The following is a 20,541-nucleotide window of genomic DNA, read 5'->3' as shown; positions in this document are numbered from 1 at the left end:
GGGTGGGGCCGCAGCGCCCCCTGCTGGCGGCGGGGCCGCGAGCAGCGGGACGGGCCCGGAACCTGCAACTGCCCCCCCGGGACCTGTCCCGGGACCTTCATCCCCGGTAACTCCCTCTGCAGCCCCCGGTACCTGCCCCTGCACCCCCGAGGACCTGCCCCGGTATCTCCACCCCCGGTCCTTCCTCCTGCACCCCCCAGCACCTGCCCGTGCAGCCCCCGTCCCTTCCCCAGCCCCTGCCCCCGCCCACTCCGGTGTGCAGCAGCTCAGGCTGTGTCCTGGGAGCTGAGCGAATTCATGGTACAGGTGATCCGCGACCCAAATCCTTGCAGCCCTCACACCCTTGGCTTGTCCGACAGAACTACAGAAGAACTCCATGGGTTTTGCTAACACACTTTCCTGTGTGGTCTGTCAGTCAGTTCAGCTTCTTAAGGTGCTGAAATCCTGCCCTGGGAGGCTCGAGCAGCCTAAAAGTGACATTGCTGTTTTCATGCAATTATACTTTTATGGTGCCCATTATGTGTGGATTTCAAAGCACTTGTGCAAGAAAATTAGTGAGATGATTGAGACTGAACAGTCAATCAAAAGGAGAGCAAAAGATTGCCTTGTACAAATCCACACAGCAGGTTCCTGGTGCTCCTGGTCTGTGGCTCCTCAGATCACACCAGAATGTTCCACGATGTTGTTCCATCACCTTGTGTCACGAGAGGAGCTGGAGCAGCAGGAGAGGTGCCCAAAGAGCCTGTGGGAATTTCTGCCCTGAAGATCTTCAGAACTTGACAAGGCACTGAGCACCTTGACTAACTTTGCAATCAGCCCTGCTCCGAGGAGGAGATGAGATGATGGGCTCCACAGGGCCTTCCCACCCTCAATTATACCCAAGGTGACATAAATCATGTGGAGATATTCTGACCGTGTGTCAAGGGAAGATTTACACTTTTATTCACTTGAAATATATTTTAGGCCAGAATAATATGGATTAACAACACACATTCAGTCAATAGATGAAGTAGCAGCTTGTCTGGACTGGCTTTGAGTCCTTGGAAAAATACTTGTTGGGCTGTGTAAGGGACCCAAATGTCCCTTTTGTGCCCACCCAGCCTCAGGAGTCCTTTGGCTCACCCTGCAAATAGTTACACCAATATTTAACATCATTGCTGGCAACAGCTCCACTCAAAGACATCTTTTACAGATGTTTGAATATTTTAATAATATAAACCCCAAGTTGTAACAGTTGAAAATATTAGAAGATGCATTTATTGTATCATTGGCATCATCTTTACTGCAAGTGTCTCAGTTTTTGGTTATCTTGCTTGTTTCCAAGCATTTAAGCTACATCACAGTGAAAACCTAGTGCTAATATGATAACTAAACCTTTTCCATAAAAGATTAACTATTGATTTCTCAGTCCTTTATCAGAACAGGTAAAAAATACAAATGAAAGACTAAGGCTAGCACTGAAAAATCAAGTTACTAAGGCTTTCACTACAAAAATTTTGTCATTAGCAGAAATGGGGGTTCTGCTCACTTACCCGAATAATACACCAAAAATTGTCCAACTGTGAACAGAAGCCAAATTTTGTCAGTACCTGCTTAGTTCAGCAGTGAGTACTTACTGTAACAAAGATTTGCCTCCTACATGCAGCACTGTTTTACCAGTGTTTTCTGGCACAGATACATTTTTCTGCACATACAGCACATTAAAAACATGACAAAATATTTTATCTGCTTTAAACATTTCACTTATTAAGAGAAAACAAATTCAGACACAACAACACTAACACTTAGCAGTTTTGGACATAAAATATTCACTTTAGCAATACAGTCATTTCATACAAGGGTAAGGCAAACTATAAAAAGTTAAATCAAAACTTACATGTATCAAATGCTCAAGAAGGTTAAATTAAGTTTAAAAAATAATTTTTGCTGATAAGCATTTTGTTGCCTATGTATAAAAGAAACTGTCAAATAAGAGTAAATGAAATTTTCAGTTATCACTGGAAAACATGAGTCCAAGCCAATCTAAATTTCCAAGGGCATATGTTCTTCTTGCTGCTATAAAGGCTGTTCTTCACTATTCTGCAACAAAATCCAAAGTGCTCTTGGACAATATTATTGATGATCTTTGGGGTTTTTTTGCATCTACAAAATGGAGATAAAAGAGAAAATATCAAAACAACTGTTGACCCAACTGCACAATTACAGAACACCTTGCAGTAGACAAGGGCTTGTCACTTGACCACTCCAAGGCAGGGCTCCAGTGCTCCCTGGATCCAAAGAACAGCAGCAGTGCTCCCTGGATCCAAGGCAGGGCTCCAGTGCCCCCTCTCCTTTCCCAGACAGCACCTCTGTGTGAGGCCTGCACTGATCAACCCCCAGGAAACTGCTGGAGAGTCACAAACCAGCACCAGGAAAAGAGGCTGAACAGAGGAAATACCAACTTCCTGATAAACACAGGGATTAGTTCAGAGTCCTGAGCTGACACTCTTATTCTCTTTGTACCCTGGCAGGTTCAAAGGCTCTCTGATATTTTCCTACTTTAGCTCTCTCTCTCCAAGCACAAGCCCTGAAGGAATTACTTAAGAGACCATTCCCATTGGTAGCACAGCACTGAACTGACACAAAGCACAATGCCATGGGCTGCAAATCCTGAAAGCTTGTTTTTTTCTGCAAATCAGTTCAGGGGCAAATTATGAAAACTGAGCTCACAGCATTTAGAACTCATAGAAAATTAGACTGTGACTACCTGCTTCTGTAACCTGTAGTACTTCTTGGAAAGATCGACACTTGTCCGTCCTTTCTGAAATGGGTAAGACCACAGAATTAAATTCCAGTGATTACCCATTTGCTTTACTCCATTCAAAAGACAGTTAATTTCTTCAGTCGTGAAATCTTTTCGGGTTCTTCTTCTTCTCTTGTTCAAGGTTCTCGTGTTCATGTCCAGGGGACATATTTCATTGCTCTGCAAATATTTATTTTGGTGTAATTACAAATTATGTCAATCTACAGACTATTTGGCATGTGGAAGTAGGGTATTACTGGCAATACACCCTTGAGCAGTTGTAAAGAAATGATCGCACAGTCAAGGCAACAATGGCTCTTCAAGGTTTCTTCACTGTCACCCACTTACTGAAATACAGTATTTTTCTGTGATCTTTACCTTTGTTTCTGTTGTACCTATACAGTTTAATAAACCTTTAGTAGGTTTATGCCTTCAGGTTTCTGTTATTTCTATATTGTGCAAGCTTTCATCAACACAGGAAAAATCATACCTCCATATCCATTATTCAGAAAAGACTGTCAGCTGAAAAATGCTAACTCAGTTTAGGATAGATCACTATGACTGGAGTAGAATCAACAGAGCAATATCCTTTTAATAAGGTTCATTTTGCTACTGGGCTCCTGTTAAAGGTGACTTAAAAAGAAATTGTGCAATTCCCAGTGCTTTTGTTTGGACATCTACAACTATGTGAGTGTCTGATTAGGCTTTGCATAACTCACCTCATCTTTCTCAAGTGCATGGATGCAATTTTCTTGGAAGTGCTGACATTTCTGGCTGCACATTTCTTTGACTCCTTGTCTCTTCAAGTTGGCATCCTGGGTTTTTTGTGAAGCTGTGGAATTGGGAACAGAGAGGCTCTTGGTTACTTTAAACTAACTGAAATCTACTGGAAAACTAAATGTAGTGCTTAAAGGAGCATTTCTTTTAATGAACCTGAATATGTAAATGTTGCTGTATTAGTAATATTCCCCTTATATCTTTTTCTCATAATTGACATTAACACAGGAGGATTATTTATGCATTGGAAGCAACGAGCAAGTAACAGTACTATTGATGTTTGAGTAACTCCCATGCTTAAAGCTATAAGAGTTTATTTAAATCCTTAGCCATTTGTCCCCAGTAACAAGACAGCTGCTTCTCTTAATGCCCTGACCTAAATGCAAACCTGATCTTTAAGTTATGCACATTAGAGAATTGATTTTCTGGTAATACTCACACTTTTCATAGGTAGGTGTCAAGTTATAGTTGCCAGTCCACCTAATATTTTTATGATGTTCATCTCTGTTGGAAGTATTAGGCTTGCTTTTTCTACTTGGAGTCAAAAGAATACCTTAAAAGAAATTCCAAACAATAAAGCATTGTGCGTCTTTCTTAGGAAAAAGCAGATCACAAAACACAAGTCATGTTTTAGGAATTAAAATTTAAGGGAAAACCATCTTTTGAGCCATATACTACCATGTGGTCTTGGAAGAAAGCCTGGGAAATTCAGTTTACACTTCAGTTTACAGAAAATGTTTACTTGCTAAAGTTAATATATTGCTACAAAGGACTCTCAAGGTAAAATATAGTTGTGTTTTGGGGATTATTTTAAATTTTAAAATATCTATCACAGACAAATTAATTTCTGAATCCGGAGAGGAAAAATATAAACAAATTTATAAATCAGTCAACCAGCTTTTACTGGAAATTAATTAAATAAGGAACCATGTAAAGAAGGTTTTTGAAAATAAAATATTAAAAATAAATTGCTGATGGGTGGGCTGATTTTTCAAAAGAGAATGCATTTTAAAGGAATATTAATGGTTTAGAACTGAAGTACTAATTTAGAGAACTGCTTCAGCCTACTTGAAAAATTCTGGTCATCAATCATAAGAGACAGTATTGGTTACTAGTTGGTGAATGTAGTAATTATGACTGTAGGTGGAGCTCTGCAGGTACCCAAACCCACCACATTCTGAAAAAAATGGCTGCTGAATTGTGTAAAAATATATATTAGCAGAGTAAGGGGAAAAATAACATTAATGGTTTTGCTATATTACAGAATAAAATGTCTAAAAGGTATGGACTCTGCTACAAATGGGGCACTTGTGTGTTATAAGGAACACCAGGTTTTATGGGCAACTGATGGTTCTGCAAACACAGGTTCCTAAACTGCACTGCAGAAACTGGTGGAATTTGTATTCCCTTTCCCATCTCTGCCTTGTTAATAACTTCTTATTCAAAACTTCCCAGCAAATAAGTAGATAACATTTTCTGGCATACTAATATATAGATTATTCACAGAATTTGGAGAAGAAAAAAACCACCATAATTCTCTATCCATGGTAAAGTTCTGCAAAAGATTAACAGAAAATAATGGCTTTTTACATTAATTGCCAAATCCAGCCCTTACTTTGGAAACTATCCTTTTTGCTCCTAAATGTTGATATTTCTGTGTGCAGCCTGTCTTTCCTCACTGGGGCCAGCATTGTTTCTGGAAAATATAAGATGAACACCAGTACAAATGTCAGTAAGTAGTAACTGTTTAATTTTCAAAATACCTCCTTTAAACCAGAAAAACAGAGGATGTGCTTTTATTTTATTCATTAAGAATTATAAGCATCTTAGACCCATATGTATGTATTATATTATGGTGTCATCCATTCACACTTAATTCAAATTATTGTAATACATTCCCTTCCCTTAGTTCTTGACTGGCAAACATCACAGTCACCAAAGCCTGTCAGGAGGATCTGTCACCACTGCCAAGAAATACAAAAGATTCTCAAAACAAGTGGCCAGTTCTGATATCACTTAGTGCAAGTCATTGGTAAATCAAATGAAGTGAGTGAGTTTAAAACAGCAGGGCAGTCAGGATCAGATCACAAAAAGTTCCAAATCTGAAATACAATTTCAAACAATGGTTACAACTGCTAAACCCAGAACTCCGTGGTTACTGTCGCGGGTCCTGTGGGTGCTGCTGTTCCGAGCAGCCGCCTGGCGAAGCTCCGCCCTGTATCGCTCCTCGGCTTCCAGGATGACCCTGTGATGGTCGCACCGGTGCTGACAACTTTGTAACATCTTGGTGAAGGTTTTACTGTTGAAGGACAGTCCTCCTGCTGCACAACCTGCAAAAACAGGGGATATTGTACAACAGCAAGCAGAGATGCTGCAGAAGCCAACACCAAGTCCAGAATCTTGTTTTGATCACTATGATATGCAGTTTGACCTCTGGTTTTCTATGGAAACATTGCAAAGAGGTTTCATTTTTATGTATCTTCTTGAAAATACTTACTTGTTTTGTACTTTCAAACTTAAAAAAAATTAAAAAGTGTTTTCAATGTTTTATGAGACCAAGTTAAACTGCACTTCAACTCCAGAAGCACTGAATGAGGCACAGATCCCCATAGAAGTAAAAATATTAATGGGGTGGGAAGAAAGGGGCCTCAGTTCCATTTGCACATTTATCCAGGAGCCAAAATATAAGATAGCTTTGAAACTTTGTGTTGCAACAGTTATCTGTATTAACTTGAATAAATGATAAGTCCAGCTTAGGCAGGAATTCCCTCACAGGAAGCCTTCCTGTTTGTTTTTGAGGACGTTCCTAGGGTAATTTATGGCTCAGTTATTCTTGGATGTTCTTATGATTAAGTTACATCAGCTGAAGGAGGACTTGTGTGAGGAATCATAAGAAGGGCAGTATGTGCAATGCTCAAGCAGTGCTAAAGCTCAGGTTGAATTTAGTTTGACAACTTGGATAAAAATAATGTTCGAAGGTGGGTTATGAGCTGCTTTGGGGTTTGTTTGGGGTTTGTTTGTTGTTTTGTTGGTTTTTTTTTTAATAAAGAAACAGAGGCTTGATTACAAAATCCACTTAAAATCCTGAGCACCAGCAGCAATCTTATGACCTACTGCCAGAGTACAGTGAGCAGGTAGCAGCTGAGGTCTGCAGTCCTGGCTTACCCAAAATCTGAGAGCCTGTGCTGAATAGAAGGGCTGCAGAACAGTCAGGAGGCTTAGCAGGAGAATCACTGAGGGAAATGAGCAGGGCTAGTGTTCTTCTGTCTTTCCCATCAGAGAAAGGAGGAAATCACCCACTCAAGGATTCTTGAAAGAAGTGTAATCTTTTAAGCTCCTGTATATTGTTTGTTAGCAAGCCCACATTAAGATACCTGCATCAAAACTGCAATGCCAACTTTATTTCAATATTTAGCTTTTTTTTAGAGGCAGAAAAAGGAAAGAGTTGAGATTTACATAATAGGTAACAGAACAGATGTGCTAAAATTTCTGTAATGCCAGAAATAACTGACTGCATTGTTGACTCTTTAAGGCTTCTTTTGTGTGCTCAGGAAAGAAAGACCTGAGGTGAGATTTACCTGAACACCTTAAATCTGCCATTTTATGGGATGAAGATGTCACTGAAGTACTTTTGTGTTTCCTGGTTATCTCTGAGTAGGATGAATTTTGATCTAAATGAGGAAGGAAATTCACACTGAGAAAATGTAACCTTCTTCTGCCATGGTAATCATGCATCAGTGTGTCTACATTCAACTGCATTTTCTATTGGTAAATTATTAAAGGTTAATAAACATAACAGCAGAAAATCCAAATTAAATTCCTCAAGTTAAATGTACCACATTTACATTTTTGTAAATCCAGAATAATGATGTTCAGTTCAGTGCTTTTTCATCCCTCTCCCAAAGGATGTTACTTCAACTTGAACACAGCAAATGAACCCTGTAAACTTATATAGCTTAACTAAGCCCTATAAACTTTATTTCTGTTTGCAATCTGATGCTGAAGGATGTGATGTACTGGAATAATATGAACTCTCAGTTAAAAAGGTATAACCTGGAGATCAGCTTGTCATCTGTAAAGCCACCATTCTGGCAAATACTAATCTAGTGAACACTTATAAATGTATAAATTAACAGGAAACTAAATGATGAATAAAGAGTTGATTGGACAGACCCCAATTCTGGAATAAATTTAACAAATAATGTAATAAATGATCTAAGATCGGTGCAAGTCTGAAAACCATTCATCTTAAACACATGTTCAGCATGTAGGAACAGCTTCAGGCCAAAGTCACTCTCTCAGGCAGGTTCTGCCCCAGTCTTACAGGGACAGAACCAAACCAGCATCCTCCTGCATTTTCTGTTAATGGCTTTCACTGCTCAGTACAGATTAAAGACTAAACTGCATTCAGACTAAACTTGAAACATTTGTCTATGATATATTCATGTCAATAGTTAAAATCAATCTGTTTGTACCTGCTGTGCATGTCTGTGTCCTATTTCTAACAGGCTCTGCTGGTGGTCGAAATAACTGTTCACTGGGAACAAATTAAAAAGAATGAAATGCCACAAAGAAAATGCTACAAAGAAAAGTAGAGGAGGGAAAACCTTTTCCTTGGTTTGTAGCCACTCCAATTTCAATGATTTTTCAAGCAGTTCTCTCTCCCTGCTGGTTTCCTGGTGAGTGCCCATCACAGAACCCCTTGTGTTTTGGTCCAGACCAGTGGGGCAGATCTTTCTCTGTACGTCAGTGACAGTTTTGAGGCCAAAGCCAGGGGTGATTTCTCCCCACTGTGCTGAAAGTGCTAAACATGGCCTGGAAGGGGTTCTCTGTACAACCCACCAGGCAGAGAAAAAGGTCAGGAGCTTTTGTTACTCCAGTGTCTACAGTCTGTGATCTGTGATCTCAAAGACACTCCCACAGAGTATCCTCTAGTGGGCCACCAAAGGGCTGTGGCTCTTCACTAGAAGAAAAGGACACAGTTAGTAACAGATAATTTAAAAGGCTGACATTCCATTTGGAAATTCCAAGGGCAAGGCAATTTAGTATTTCTGCTTAGGTGCAGGATACTCACCTTGCTAGAGGAACAGACTGATTTTTTACATAAGCAGTTTTGTCATTCCCACTGTGACTTTGCAGTGTTCTGTCTGTTTGCAGTCCATTCCCTGAGCATGGAATATTGCTCTGCCCACTCTGTCCAGCAGAAGCTGCATCTCTGGTGTTGACTGTTTCACTTTTTCTTGGAGGACAATTTACAGCTGGAGCAAGAACCTGACCATCCAACTTCAAGGTCAACTGTGGGGTATGATCTTCTTTATGTGCTCTTTCTAGGTACATTTTTGGACCAGCAGGATTCACCTCATGGGATTTCAATGCTTCAGAATTGGCTGGATTTGAGGATCCATCCACAAGCACTCCTCCTTGCAGTCCTTCCTGTATTGAAAAATAGTTTGTGACTATATGAGCTCTGCAGAATCTTAAATAAATCCAGTAACAAGATTAACTAATAGACCAGTTTAACTCTGAAGGTGAAGCAAATCCCAGAGAAGCTTCAGAACCCCCTGACTGAGCAGAGAGCCCCAGGACAGCAGTGCTGCTGGAGGTGTTCAAGGGAAAGTCATTAAGGAATTTGCTACTAATGCAAGGCACTGCTAGAAATGAACTTAAGAGCCATCTAAGTAACTCATAAACTCACTGTTCCAAACCCAGGGATACCAAGCAGCTATAAAGCACAAGGAAAATATGAAACAACCTTATTTCAGTCTATGTTCACATCCTCTATCATCTGTCCCACCATAGCTGTACAATCATGGGCATTTCCTGCATGCAAATATTAAAATTATAGGTTTGAATGTCCGGCAATTAAAAATAAATTGAACTTCTTGTTTTGCCAATCTAATTATTTCTGTTTGGTAGAAAATCTGGGTTTATAATAAACTAAAATGCTTCATAAAACACAGATGCCTCCATTCTCTGATTGCCCTGCACAGGAGTAACTTGGTAAGATCTACAATAATGGTAAAATTGCAGGCTGTGGTTTCACACACATCCAATGTTTTTCCTGCTTTTTTAGCTCACACTGAAATTATCCCAAGGGTTTACTTTCTCTTTCTCCCTAAACTCTGTAAAGATTTGCTTAGTTTTAAATAGGCCAACCTCAGCATGTTCTTGTTCAATCAAGTTTATTCTGTGTAAAATTTCATTTGCTTTCTTCCAGTAGTCTTGTAGACTTCTTTTCCTGACTTGCACATCCAATTCTTCTTCATTGCTCACACTTAATGAATTATCATTTATTTTCAGAGACAATTGTTCAGCTTTATAAAATATAAAACAACATTAATACTTAAAATTTTATCAATGAACATCTTAGTATTTATTATATTTTATTATGCTGAGGGACAGCCCCAGTAATTTAATGCAAAGTATAATCTCAGAATAATAATTTTTATAACACTTAAATGTACACATAAATGTTAACACACTTCAAATATAAATTGCAGTTACAAGAGGTGAGATTGCAGCTATAGTTACTATGAGCTGCTTGCACAATGATGCCGTGTAAAAAATGACTTTTTCATTGACTTAATCCTAACTCTATAGGTTCTTTACCAGTATAAGTTTCTGCTCTTTTAAAAAACAATTCCATATTAATGGACACTGCAAATCACCACACCCCCTTAAACTTAAACAAAACTCTCAGTTATGATTTCAGTACAAAAATGTAGACACATGAATTTAGTAATTAGCAATTGCAAACCTTCCATGCTGTAGAGATTAGAGGACAAGGTGTCTTTCTGTTTCACTGCTAACATTGTACAGATAATTAGTAAAAAACTTAACCAGGGTGCCCCAAAATACACCCCACTTTCAAAAGAAAGAGCAAGATTTCTTAATATTGCAAAATGATGGTAGTCACAGTGACTTCAGTTGGATTATCTACTGGTGTATTCTCTCCCTATAATGGTACATCCCCAGGAATACAGTACCCACACTGCTTTTATTTTTCACATAATTTATAAAAAGGAAAGCTTTTAAAAACTGGCCCTACATTTATAGGTTTACAAATGCAATACTGCAACACTGGTGACATTTTTGCTTTTCTTTTTTCTGCCTAAATGCCACAGTTTGGTGGTGAATAGGCAACTTCTCTGCAGAAAACAAACCCCTCTGGGAGTACACAGAACTACAGAGCTGCCACAGTTAAAGTCATTCAGGAAAGCAGCAGAACACGGAGATGGAAATAATCACTGTCATTTTTAAAGCAGTAACAGCAAACTTACTCATCTGTTTGCAGTTTTGCAGCACAAAAGTAGCAGCTTTGATCAGTTCCTCATCCTGAGATTCTGTTAATACCTGAATCATAAGTGGAAGGCCATTGTTCTGAAGCAGTTCACACTGGTTTTCTTCTAAAATGGGGCATTATAAAGGAAAAGAGATTGGTTTCAGCCTCAAACACACTCAATCCTACAGTAATTTTAGGAGCTAACACCTGTAGTTTTCTGGGAAATTCTGAAAAAGGTATTTTCCTTTTACAGATCCAAGGCTGCTGCAATGACCCACTACCTGCAGCAGAGCTTTACTTCACACAGGATGATTTGGCCATAAATCAAACTTCTTGTAAGAAAACTGAAGGATGACCGAGACAAATTATATGATGGAGTTCCAAATTCATTTAATTGTTGCCTAAAACATTTAAATTGTGGCTTCTGTAGCTCTTTTCCTCCATTACAGAGGTGCAGAAATATCAAAGTTTTAAAGTTTATAATTAGCAATACTGTAGTAAATTTAATAGTTTAATCCTGGTCTAACCACTCTCTTCATTAACTATGTCACCAGATAAATTTTACTTTTTATTGATTGATTTATTATTTATTTATTTACTATTTTATTTTCATTTACTCATTATTGTTAACTCATTTGCATATGTATTCATCAAACTGGCAACTTGATAAAAACAGTTCTGTGTTGTTTAAATGTGATAAAAAAGGAATAAAAAATGAAATATGATTATTTTGTGTTGACATTTTAAGAGAAACTTTTATTCTGTTGGTTTAATCATATTTCTATTAAAAAAAATATTTTCCATTAAGCTTTGTTTCAATTAATTTTTCATGCAAAAATGTCTTTTAAAATAGACTTATGACCTATTGAGCTAATTATTGAACATTATTGGCATTCAGAGGATGATAATCAATCAGAATTTTTGAACATGGAGACCTGAGGAGCCTGACAAAAAGATTTCAGGGCTACCTACTGTTTGTTATCTCAAAACCAATGCTATTATATAGCCTTTAAAAAAATTAATAGCTATATAACCAATGGACAGAACCTGTATATATCAAGGACCATTAAAAGAGAGCTCAAGACAACTCATTTGGTATGTTTATATTGCAGTAGTTTTTAGGTCTGGATTAATTCCACCCAGTGATACCTAAGCCCAGCTCTGAATTCTTGCATAATAGTCTATTTTTTCAAAGCTCTTAAAGACACCATCTGCTAACAAGTTTTAAATTTTAAAGATGGAACATTATAGAAAACCTTTTTTCCTAACTATTAACATAACATTATTTAAAAGAACTTTCCCTCACATTCCAGTCTTGCTGAAATGACCCCACTGAAGGAGTTTGTATGTGAGAATTTAGCAGAAGCTGAGAGAACAGATCTTACCACAAACTTCAGTACAGTGTCCAATTGTCAGAATAATGCTGATTTTTTCTCCTGTGTTCAGTGTCTCGTTGCACAGCAGCTTCAGCAGCTCTGCCACGGTGTGATACTTTGCCAAGACAACCCCCATGGCAGCTGTGATGTTCAAAATAATCAGGAGAAAAATAAGCTGGATAATGAGTGTACAGACATCACCCAAGTGTACAGTGCTGCCCCACAGAGCTCCCCAAGCCTTGGGGCTGCACAGTTCTGCTCCTCTCTGTCTCTAACCCCTCAGATTCCCACAGCCCTCCTGGGGCTCCCAAATCCAGCACTGCCCTTCCTCGCACGCTGGGGGTTTGGAGCTGTGACATCTGACAAACAAGGGCTTTGCAATGGGCAAGTTTTGTTGATCTCTGCTGAGCTTCTCCACATCATTTATCAGCTCCAGTGCAGAGCAAGAAAGAGTTGAATAAGGTTTGACACAGAGAGTATCTGCCACAAAAAGAGCCAGGAATGTTTCTGCTAGAGGGTGACCTCTTCCTGCAACTGGGAACACCACTGCTGCTCCATCCATGCTGAAGCCTAACCCTGTCACATACCAACTGATCCAAAACGACTCAGAACTAGTGCAGGTGTATGTTTTTAAATTTCTGTGAGCTTCCATGAGTGAGCCCTTATTGTACAAGTGTCAAATATAACAACCATGGCCAACAGCACAGAGTCACCAGATCACAGGCTTCTCCAAATGTTCTGATGGAATACAGAGACTTCCTTAGGATGGCACTGCCCAGGCAGCACATCAGAGTAAAGGTCTGTCCTGCACACACACCACATCTGCCCAGCCCCACCTCTGAGGTACCAAACTTCCTAAAGCTCACAAATTTTATTATTCAGGCACAGACCTAACTCCAGGATCCAAACTGATTGCCGTACCCAGGTCTCAGCTTTCCCAAAGCTAGCTCTAGCATCTTATCTCTCATTTTTGAGTATGGTTTAAATTCCACTGTTTATTTCAGCAACAATGGGAAAGTAAACCACCTCAGATGAACTGGATCACCCCCCATACAGGCATTTGAATTTTAAAAAAATCTGCAGGATCAACTGGGATGTTTACAACTTACTGGCCTTTTAGCATCCATTTATATCACTTTTCCACCAACACAAGAGTTTAAACATTTTAAAATTAGCATATGTAGAAAATGACAGCTGTCTTTGCACTCACAGTTATTTGCAATGCAGGCATCCAGAGTCTTGGTTACTACTACTGCAAGTTTTGTGCCAGAGTGGCTCAAACAAGAATCATGCATAAGCTCGAGGAGAACTTTAGCTAATGTATCCAATCCTCCAATAGAAACAAAATATTTCTGCACATATGCTTAGTGAAAAAAAAAAAAAGTGTTTTAAGTAATACAGTTTGCAAATTACATTAGCATTTTGCCAATTAGGTTCAGCATAGTTTTCTGTGCATGTATCAATCATTACATTTCCAGCCATACAAGAGAAGCTGGATATATATTAATCTCAAGAAATGTAGTATCTGTCACGTGAAATAGTTACAGGAAACAATGACCCTAATACAGCATACAAATGGCAAACATTATGCCCAAGTTCTACCTAAATAATTGTTTTCAGTGATGTAATAATGACTTTTATTCATAAAATACTGCTAATCAAAACAATCTTTACTGACCTTACAAAATGTAACTGGTTTGTAGGTATTTTGTACTCACACTACATTGGACTTAAGCACAATGTAGTGCAAGTAAAGATGGTGGAATACAGTTTTCAGAGTAAGGGCTGGAAGAACAGCAAATGAATTTGTAGAGATTGACCAAAAAAAATTAACTATCTCATTAAACTTACTTTTAACAAAAGCAAAACTATGTAAAGCTTGAGCTGCACTTACAGTTATTTGCAACTGTGAGACCAACAAATGAACAAATGGGCCGAACTATGTCAGGCTCTGTGCAACTCTCGAGCCACTCCCTGGCATACGGGAAAACTGAACAGCAAATGTTCTGATTGTCTTCTGGAGAAACAAACACAAATAACACCAATGCAAGTGTAACGTGAAATGTCAGTTGGACAGTAAGATGAAGCCAAACTGTTGCCCCAGTGGAGAAGAACTTTAAACCCTGGCAGAGCAGGGCAGGGCAGGGCAGGGCAGAGCAGGGCAGAGCAGGGCAGGGCAGAGCAGGGCAGAGCAGGGCAGGGCAGGGCAGGGCAGGGCAGGGCAGAGCAGAGCAGGGCAGGGCAGGGCAGGGCAGGGCAGGGCAGGGCAGAGCAGAGCAGGGCAGGGCAGGGCAGGGCAGAGCAGAGCAGGGCAGGGCAGGGCAGGGCAGGGCAGGGCAGGGCAGAGCAGGGCAGGGCAGGGCAGGGCAGAGCAGAGGAGGGCAGGGCAGAGCAGGGCAGGGCAGGGCAGGGCAGGGCAGGGCAGGGCAGAGCAGGGCAGGGCAGGGCAGAGCAGAGCAGGGCAGGGCAGGGCAGGGCAGGGCAGGGCAGGGCAGAGCAGAGCAGGGCAGGGCAGGGCAGGGCAGGGCAGGGCAGGGCAGGGCAGAGCAGAGCAGAGCAGGGCAGGGCAGGGCAGGGCAGGGCAGGGCAGGGCAGGGCAGGGCAGGGCAGAGCAGAGCAGGGCAGGGCAGGGCAGGGCAGGGCAGGGCAGGGCAGGGCAGGGCAGGGCAGAGCAGAGCAGGGCAGGGCAGGGCAGGGCAGGGCAGGGCAGGGCAGAGCAGAGGAGGGCAGGGCAGAGCAGAGCAGAGCAGGGCAGGGCAGGGCAGGGCAGGGCAGAGCAGGGTAGGGCAGGGCAGGGCAGGGCAGGGCAGGGCAGGGCAGAGCAGAGGAGGGCAGGGCAGAGCAGGGCAGGGCAGAGCAGAGCAGCACGCACCGTTCTGGGGGTTGTTGACACAGGCACAGAGGGCGCTGCACACCGAGCTCCACAGCTGGTAACGCTGCTCCGTGTGCGCATCCGACAGCTCCATCTCACAGCGGGCCAGGGTTGTTCTGGCAAGGACAAACAAGGCCCAGGGAGTCAAGGAAACGTCACTCCTCAGAGTACCCCTCGTGTGTGTGACTGCTGCGTGCTCACCTGAAGAGCTGCAGCAGCAGGCTGATGCAGCCCGTGTCTCTGACATAGGTTTGCCCGTTTTCTACAAGAGAACACACACAAGACTCCACGGACATGGGCAACTCGAGACAAAATCTTAATGTCAGGTTTGATTTACAGACATACATTTCATTTCCTAAGCATAGATCCTCCACAAAAACAAATACAAAATCACATCAACACGTTAGTGAAAGCATTCCATTTCTTTCTGTCTTTTTCTATACATTGTCAGAAACTACTGGCTTGCATTACAATTTTTTAAACTATATTTTTAAAACTAAACCACTTTCTGCTGTTTAAAGAAAACCCAGTGAGCAATTACCTACTTAGACAATTCAGGTTCAGTTACATGCAAACATTCATCTTTATAAATTAACTTTACCAAAACATTACTAACTGAAAATCCAAATTTTGCACGGCAAATTGGCAAACAGAAAAAAGTGGTGGTGTAACATAGGGAAAAAAACCAACTTACTATTATTTGAAACCAGTACTAAGATGACATAAACAGACATTCTTTTCAAGTTCACACCAGAATCCTTATTAATTAAAAATAAAATGAGGTCTTCAAACAATGCAGAAGTACACAAAGTCTGTTGACAATACACTGAAAACAGAAAATGAACACTATTAAGTCCTGAAGTAAGTTGCTCATAATCCTAAATTATTAAGTCTCTGCTGTGGCCAGTACGTGGGGAGTGGAGACAAAACAGGACTGTGAAGTGACCGAGGGCTTCCCTTGGGGTGAGTTCCAAACCAACCAGGGCTCGGCAAACTTTGGGACAACCTGAGTCATTCAGCACTTGCTGCTGGGGAGGAGGAGCTCAGCTGCCTGGTGCCAAGCAGAAGTGCTGCCTGCACAGATCAGCAGGGAACTGCATCACATCCAGCACGGACAGTGCAACAGGGGCACCTTTCCTGCCCCTTGCTCCAGCTGATCATCTTGTAATCTGATTTGCTGAGGCCAAAAAAAAAAAGTGGAGACAAAGCACAGGAGAAGTATTTCTCATTCAGAAATACAAAAAATATTGCTTACCATTACTCTCTATAATAATCCCCAGTGTAAACAAAGCTGCTTCCTTTACTATGCCATGAGCACTTGATTTGGCAAGGTCATTTATAAACATCAAACCACCAATTTCTCGAAAATATTCACTTGCTTCACCTACAACAGAGAAAAATAACAAAAATTAACCTTTAGCTTTTGTTTCCTCGTAAATTGAAAGCCTCCCAAGATTTTACAGCTTCTCAAGCCTTAAATCCTTTAGACAATCCTTTTACAGTGACCACCACTTCTTAACATACATGGTGAACATAAATGTTTCCGAGGAAAAACATTTCTTACTGTTTTGTTGACAAATTGAGTAAATAGTGATCAAAGCTTCCTTCTGAGACAGAGGGCAGTCCATCTGATATTTAAGGCATTCAAGCAGTAAGTTCAGATCTGTTTTCATATCTAAGAGCAAACACAAAAAACTTCATGACAATTGTTATGTTTCTACATATTAATCTGTTCAGTATTACAATAAACCTGTCCAAAAATGTAGTGTGCACGAGTATTTAAAAAAAAAAAAGTGAGCAAAACCAAAGCTACACCACTTCTGTCCATCCATAAATAACAAACACACTTAACCTAGAAATATTCCTGTCCAGAATTTGTTATTTGAGAATGATTTCCTTTGGCCTTTAATCACTAGTAACTGTTAGGAAATGTGATGTAGATTACTAAATATTCAATTCACAATTGCAAGGTGCAGTAAGTGTAAAGTGAATAATCCAGGACCATTACAATGTTCAGAGTGAAAATACAGAGTTGAAAATCTACAGAATAATAGGGAAAGAATCCAAGAGCACAAGGCTGGAACGTGGTGTTGAGTCACAGGAGACATGGTCATGCACCACAGCAGCAGAGGCTCGAATTAGTTGGTTACTGAGGTAACACAAAGCATTTTCTGGGCACCCACATACAACCCTTGGTAAGTAAAAACTTGGAAAACCTGTTTCTTAAGCTTCGGGTTATAATAAAAAACGTATTTGGTAATTGCAAAAGTAACAGCAGTTATTGTATATTGTAAACCCTTGTAAGGTTGGAGGTTTCTCAAAAAAGTTATAATACAATAAAATGTGGGTAAATATTAGCAATTGTTTTAAAAAAGGTAACCTCGTGGTGTGATTTACTATTTGAATATTTGTCATTAGATTTGCCCTTTAGGTATCCAATACAATATCCAAAATTCAGAAAAAGAGCATTTTCCCAACAGCTCCCCACCCCAGGTCAGGGGGGGAGTCTACTGAAGATTTGTAGAGTTGATACAGATAATAAATGACAAATTCTCTTGGGTATCTTACCACACTGATTCTTCTGCACCTTTTCAGGGTCCATTTTTGGTTGTATCTCTGTTCCTGTTCTACAACAGCAAGGAAAAAGCGTTGTCATTTCTGTTCAGATTAGCAGTGTTTATAACACGTGCAGTATAAATTACATCATTTTTCTTACCATGCATTCTTTCCAGTTTTCTGGTTTTACTCTGTCATCTGACACACACACAATTTAATGTTCTCTTGCATGGCAAAGATTTCCTTTGGAAATACAGTATTTTATAATAGCCCTGCATTTGTAATACTGTGTTAACACCTTCTGAAAGTTAACATTTTGCAGGAATCAGGTGTTACCATTGTGGGGGCACCATCAATGTCTCTGTGTCATTGATCCAATTTCCCTTCCAATAGTTGCCAACTTTGTCATCAGCCAACAACTTGCACTAAAACCACCGAGAAATGTTACACAGAGGGTGAACATACAAAACCTTCAGCCTCCTGCTGCTGCTCAGGGAGCCACTAAACCATAACTTTTATTGGCACTGGTCAAACCAAACAGTGCCGAGACACGATTCCTTAAACTAAGAATTCATTTTAATTCACCAAAGACTTTACATGAACCATGTAACCCACAAACCCCAGAGTACTGATTCTTCACAAACCTGATGTGCCAGAATCTGGGATTTAATTGAACAGCAGGGTGACATTAGGTTTGGAGAAAGATGATCCCTCAAACATGTCCCAAGCCCCACACACAAAAGGTTGATTCAACCATCACAGTAACCTATTTCAATGTCTCAAAAATTATTTAGTTCCAGGTAGAAACTTTAAATCACTGATAAATTCAGCTTAATAATGGATTAGTTTTCCTTCTCAAAGTGGAGCAGAGGCTCTAAGCAGCATCAGTATCCTCTTGATGAAGACAGCCAGCCCTGCTTTCCGTTTAGAGTTTAGGATTGTCCCCATTCCTTTGCTGTTTCCATTAGAGAGGGAAAATTTAAAAAGAGCACATCTTCCTTTACCCTTTCAGAAGTCATAATATATATGTATTTCATTTTCTTGCAAATCCAGCCCTGCCACAACAGAGAAAAGCTTGCAAGTCTTCCTCACCTCTTATTGCCCCTTCTGCTACCACCCTGCCAGCCTAAGAGAAAACAAAACCCTTACATGTTCCCTAGCAAAAGGAAGGCTGTAAAAATCAGCTAACTCCGGAACTAATTGCATTTTAGTAGAGTTTAATTAAATACACATTTATACAATTAAGGAGCCTTTAATATAAGAAGCACAAGGTTTTTAAAACTGTATAGAAAGATACATCTTGACCTTACCTGGGTCTGGTTTTTTGCAACATACAGAAGGTACACAAAGCAATATTTATAAGCCAGCCTACATTAAATGCAAATAGCTCGACTATGTTGTTGCCTCACAGGGCAAAGACAGACAAGCTACAAGATTTGCTGCAAAAACTTCTGGCTAATGTTGCATATAAAACAAATCACCCATCGGTTATGGAAAATAACCCAGTAACATCCCTTCAAACCTCAAAAAACCACTCTTAGAGAAGTGCAGGTCCATTAATCTGTTTGTTCAGCAGCACTGGAGCACACGGGCCAACCAGCCAGCCTCGGGGGGATTTATCCTTGGACCAAACCCGCTGTTGATGTTCCGTGGAAACCAACATTCCCAGCAGCAGCGAGGCCGTGAGGGCACTGCTCAGTGCACCAGGGCCTTGAGGTGTTCCTGCCCTGCTTCAGCTCCCTCCCTCAGAGGAGCCGTGTGAGTCACAGCTCCTTATCAGAGCCCGTTTTGAAGTCTTTGCGAGCGCTCCACATCGTCCCAAATATAAAGCGGAAAGAACATGTAAAAGACTTTTAAAAAAAAAAAGGAACAAAAAAAAGGCGAGCAGCATAAAGATGAAACAGCAGCAGCATTCATCTGCGGGAGGGTGGGGAGCACCGACAGGCGCGAGATGGGGCACGGATCGGGTACCTGCGACCCGGCAGCGGGGGTGGCTCTGGGCACACACCGAGGCGATGCCGGTCCTGCCGCCGAGCCCTGCCCGCCGGGCTGAGGGGGGAGCGGTGAGCCCGCCGGGCTGAGGGGGGAGCGGTGACCACTCCGGGCTGAGGGGGGAGCGGTGAGCCCTGGGCTGAGGGGGGAGCGGTGAGCCCGCCGGGCTGAGGGGGGAGCGGTGAGCCCTGGGCTGAGGGGGGAGCGGCAGCCCCGCCGTGCCCGGCCCTGCCCGCGGTGCTTCCTGAGGGGAGCGGGGCCGCCCTCAGCCCGCGCCCGGCCCTTCCCGCCCTCGGCGGCGCCGCCCGAGCGCCTCAGGAGGGTTCCCCTGGGGCACGGGGCATCCCCGAACCTTCGCCTGATCCAGGGGAGATTCACTTGGCTTTCACAGAATCGTCAAGGCTGGAGAGACCTTTAAGATCATCCAGTCCAACACTGCTGCTGTTAACCCCTAAACCACATCACCCAGCGCCAGATGCAGACGTCTCAAGCACCCTCAGGGATGGTGACTCCACCACTTCCCTATTCCAGTGCCTGATCACCTGAACAGTGAAATTCTTTTTTCTAATACCTAATCTGAATCTCCCCCATCTCAGCTTGAGGCCATTTCCTCTGGTGCTCTCACTGCAGGCCTGGCAGGAGACCGACCCTTCCTCACTACACCCTCCTGTCAGAGTTGTAGGGAGCCATGAGGTCCCCCCTGAGCCTCCTCTTCTGGAGGATAAACATATGCAGCTCTCTCAGCTGTTCCTCATAAGACATGTTCTCTAGTCCTTTCACAAGCCTTGTTGCCCTTTGCTGGACATGCTCCAGCCCCTCCGTGTCCTTCCTGAATTGAGGGACCCAGAAGTGGCTTTGAAAAAAAAAACCAGTTAGGATTTGGTATGATTTTATTTGTCCTCAG

At 41.5% G+C, this 20,541-nt stretch overlaps 1 protein-coding gene across 6 annotated transcripts; it reads right to left on the bottom strand.

Annotated features, from left to right (window-relative positions):
* Positions 1 to 1,237: 1,237 nt before the first annotated feature.
* TERB1 (telomere repeat binding bouquet formation protein 1) lies at positions 1,238 to 20,312 on the bottom strand. 6 transcript variants are annotated; one of them, XM_032701623.1, is made up of 21 exons: positions 20,209 to 20,312; positions 17,658 to 17,716; positions 16,654 to 16,764; positions 16,345 to 16,473; positions 15,784 to 15,915; positions 15,291 to 15,351; positions 15,090 to 15,205; positions 14,112 to 14,234; positions 13,428 to 13,580; positions 12,227 to 12,358; positions 10,840 to 10,965; positions 9,716 to 9,873; positions 8,634 to 8,992; positions 8,035 to 8,096; positions 7,138 to 7,230; positions 5,719 to 5,889; positions 5,175 to 5,255; positions 3,999 to 4,112; positions 3,502 to 3,614; positions 2,747 to 2,962; positions 1,238 to 2,142 (listed from the first exon to the last, which is right to left on the bottom strand). In XM_032701623.1, the coding sequence occupies exons 1-21, from the start codon at positions 20,226 to 20,228 to the stop codon at positions 2,113 to 2,115; spliced, it is 2,559 nt and encodes an 852-aa protein (XP_032557514.1). In that variant the 5' UTR covers positions 20,229 to 20,312; the 3' UTR covers positions 1,238 to 2,112. The 6 variants fall into 6 exon arrangements, with proteins under 6 accessions (XP_032557514.1, XP_032557515.1, XP_032557516.1 ...); XM_032701624.1 differs by lacking the exon at positions 20,209 to 20,312 and adding an exon at positions 19,617 to 19,883; XM_032701625.1 differs by lacking the exon at positions 20,209 to 20,312 and adding an exon at positions 19,654 to 19,883.
* Between the last annotated feature and the right edge of the window lie 229 nt (positions 20,313 to 20,541).

The sequence above is a fragment of the Chiroxiphia lanceolata genome, chromosome 13, assembly GCF_009829145.1.
Source record: "Chiroxiphia lanceolata isolate bChiLan1 chromosome 13, bChiLan1.pri, whole genome shotgun sequence".
NCBI lineage: Eukaryota > Metazoa > Chordata > Aves > Passeriformes > Pipridae > Chiroxiphia > Chiroxiphia lanceolata.
The sequence above is the reverse complement of the archived record's forward strand: the minus strand, read 5'-3'. Positions and strand labels throughout refer to the sequence as shown.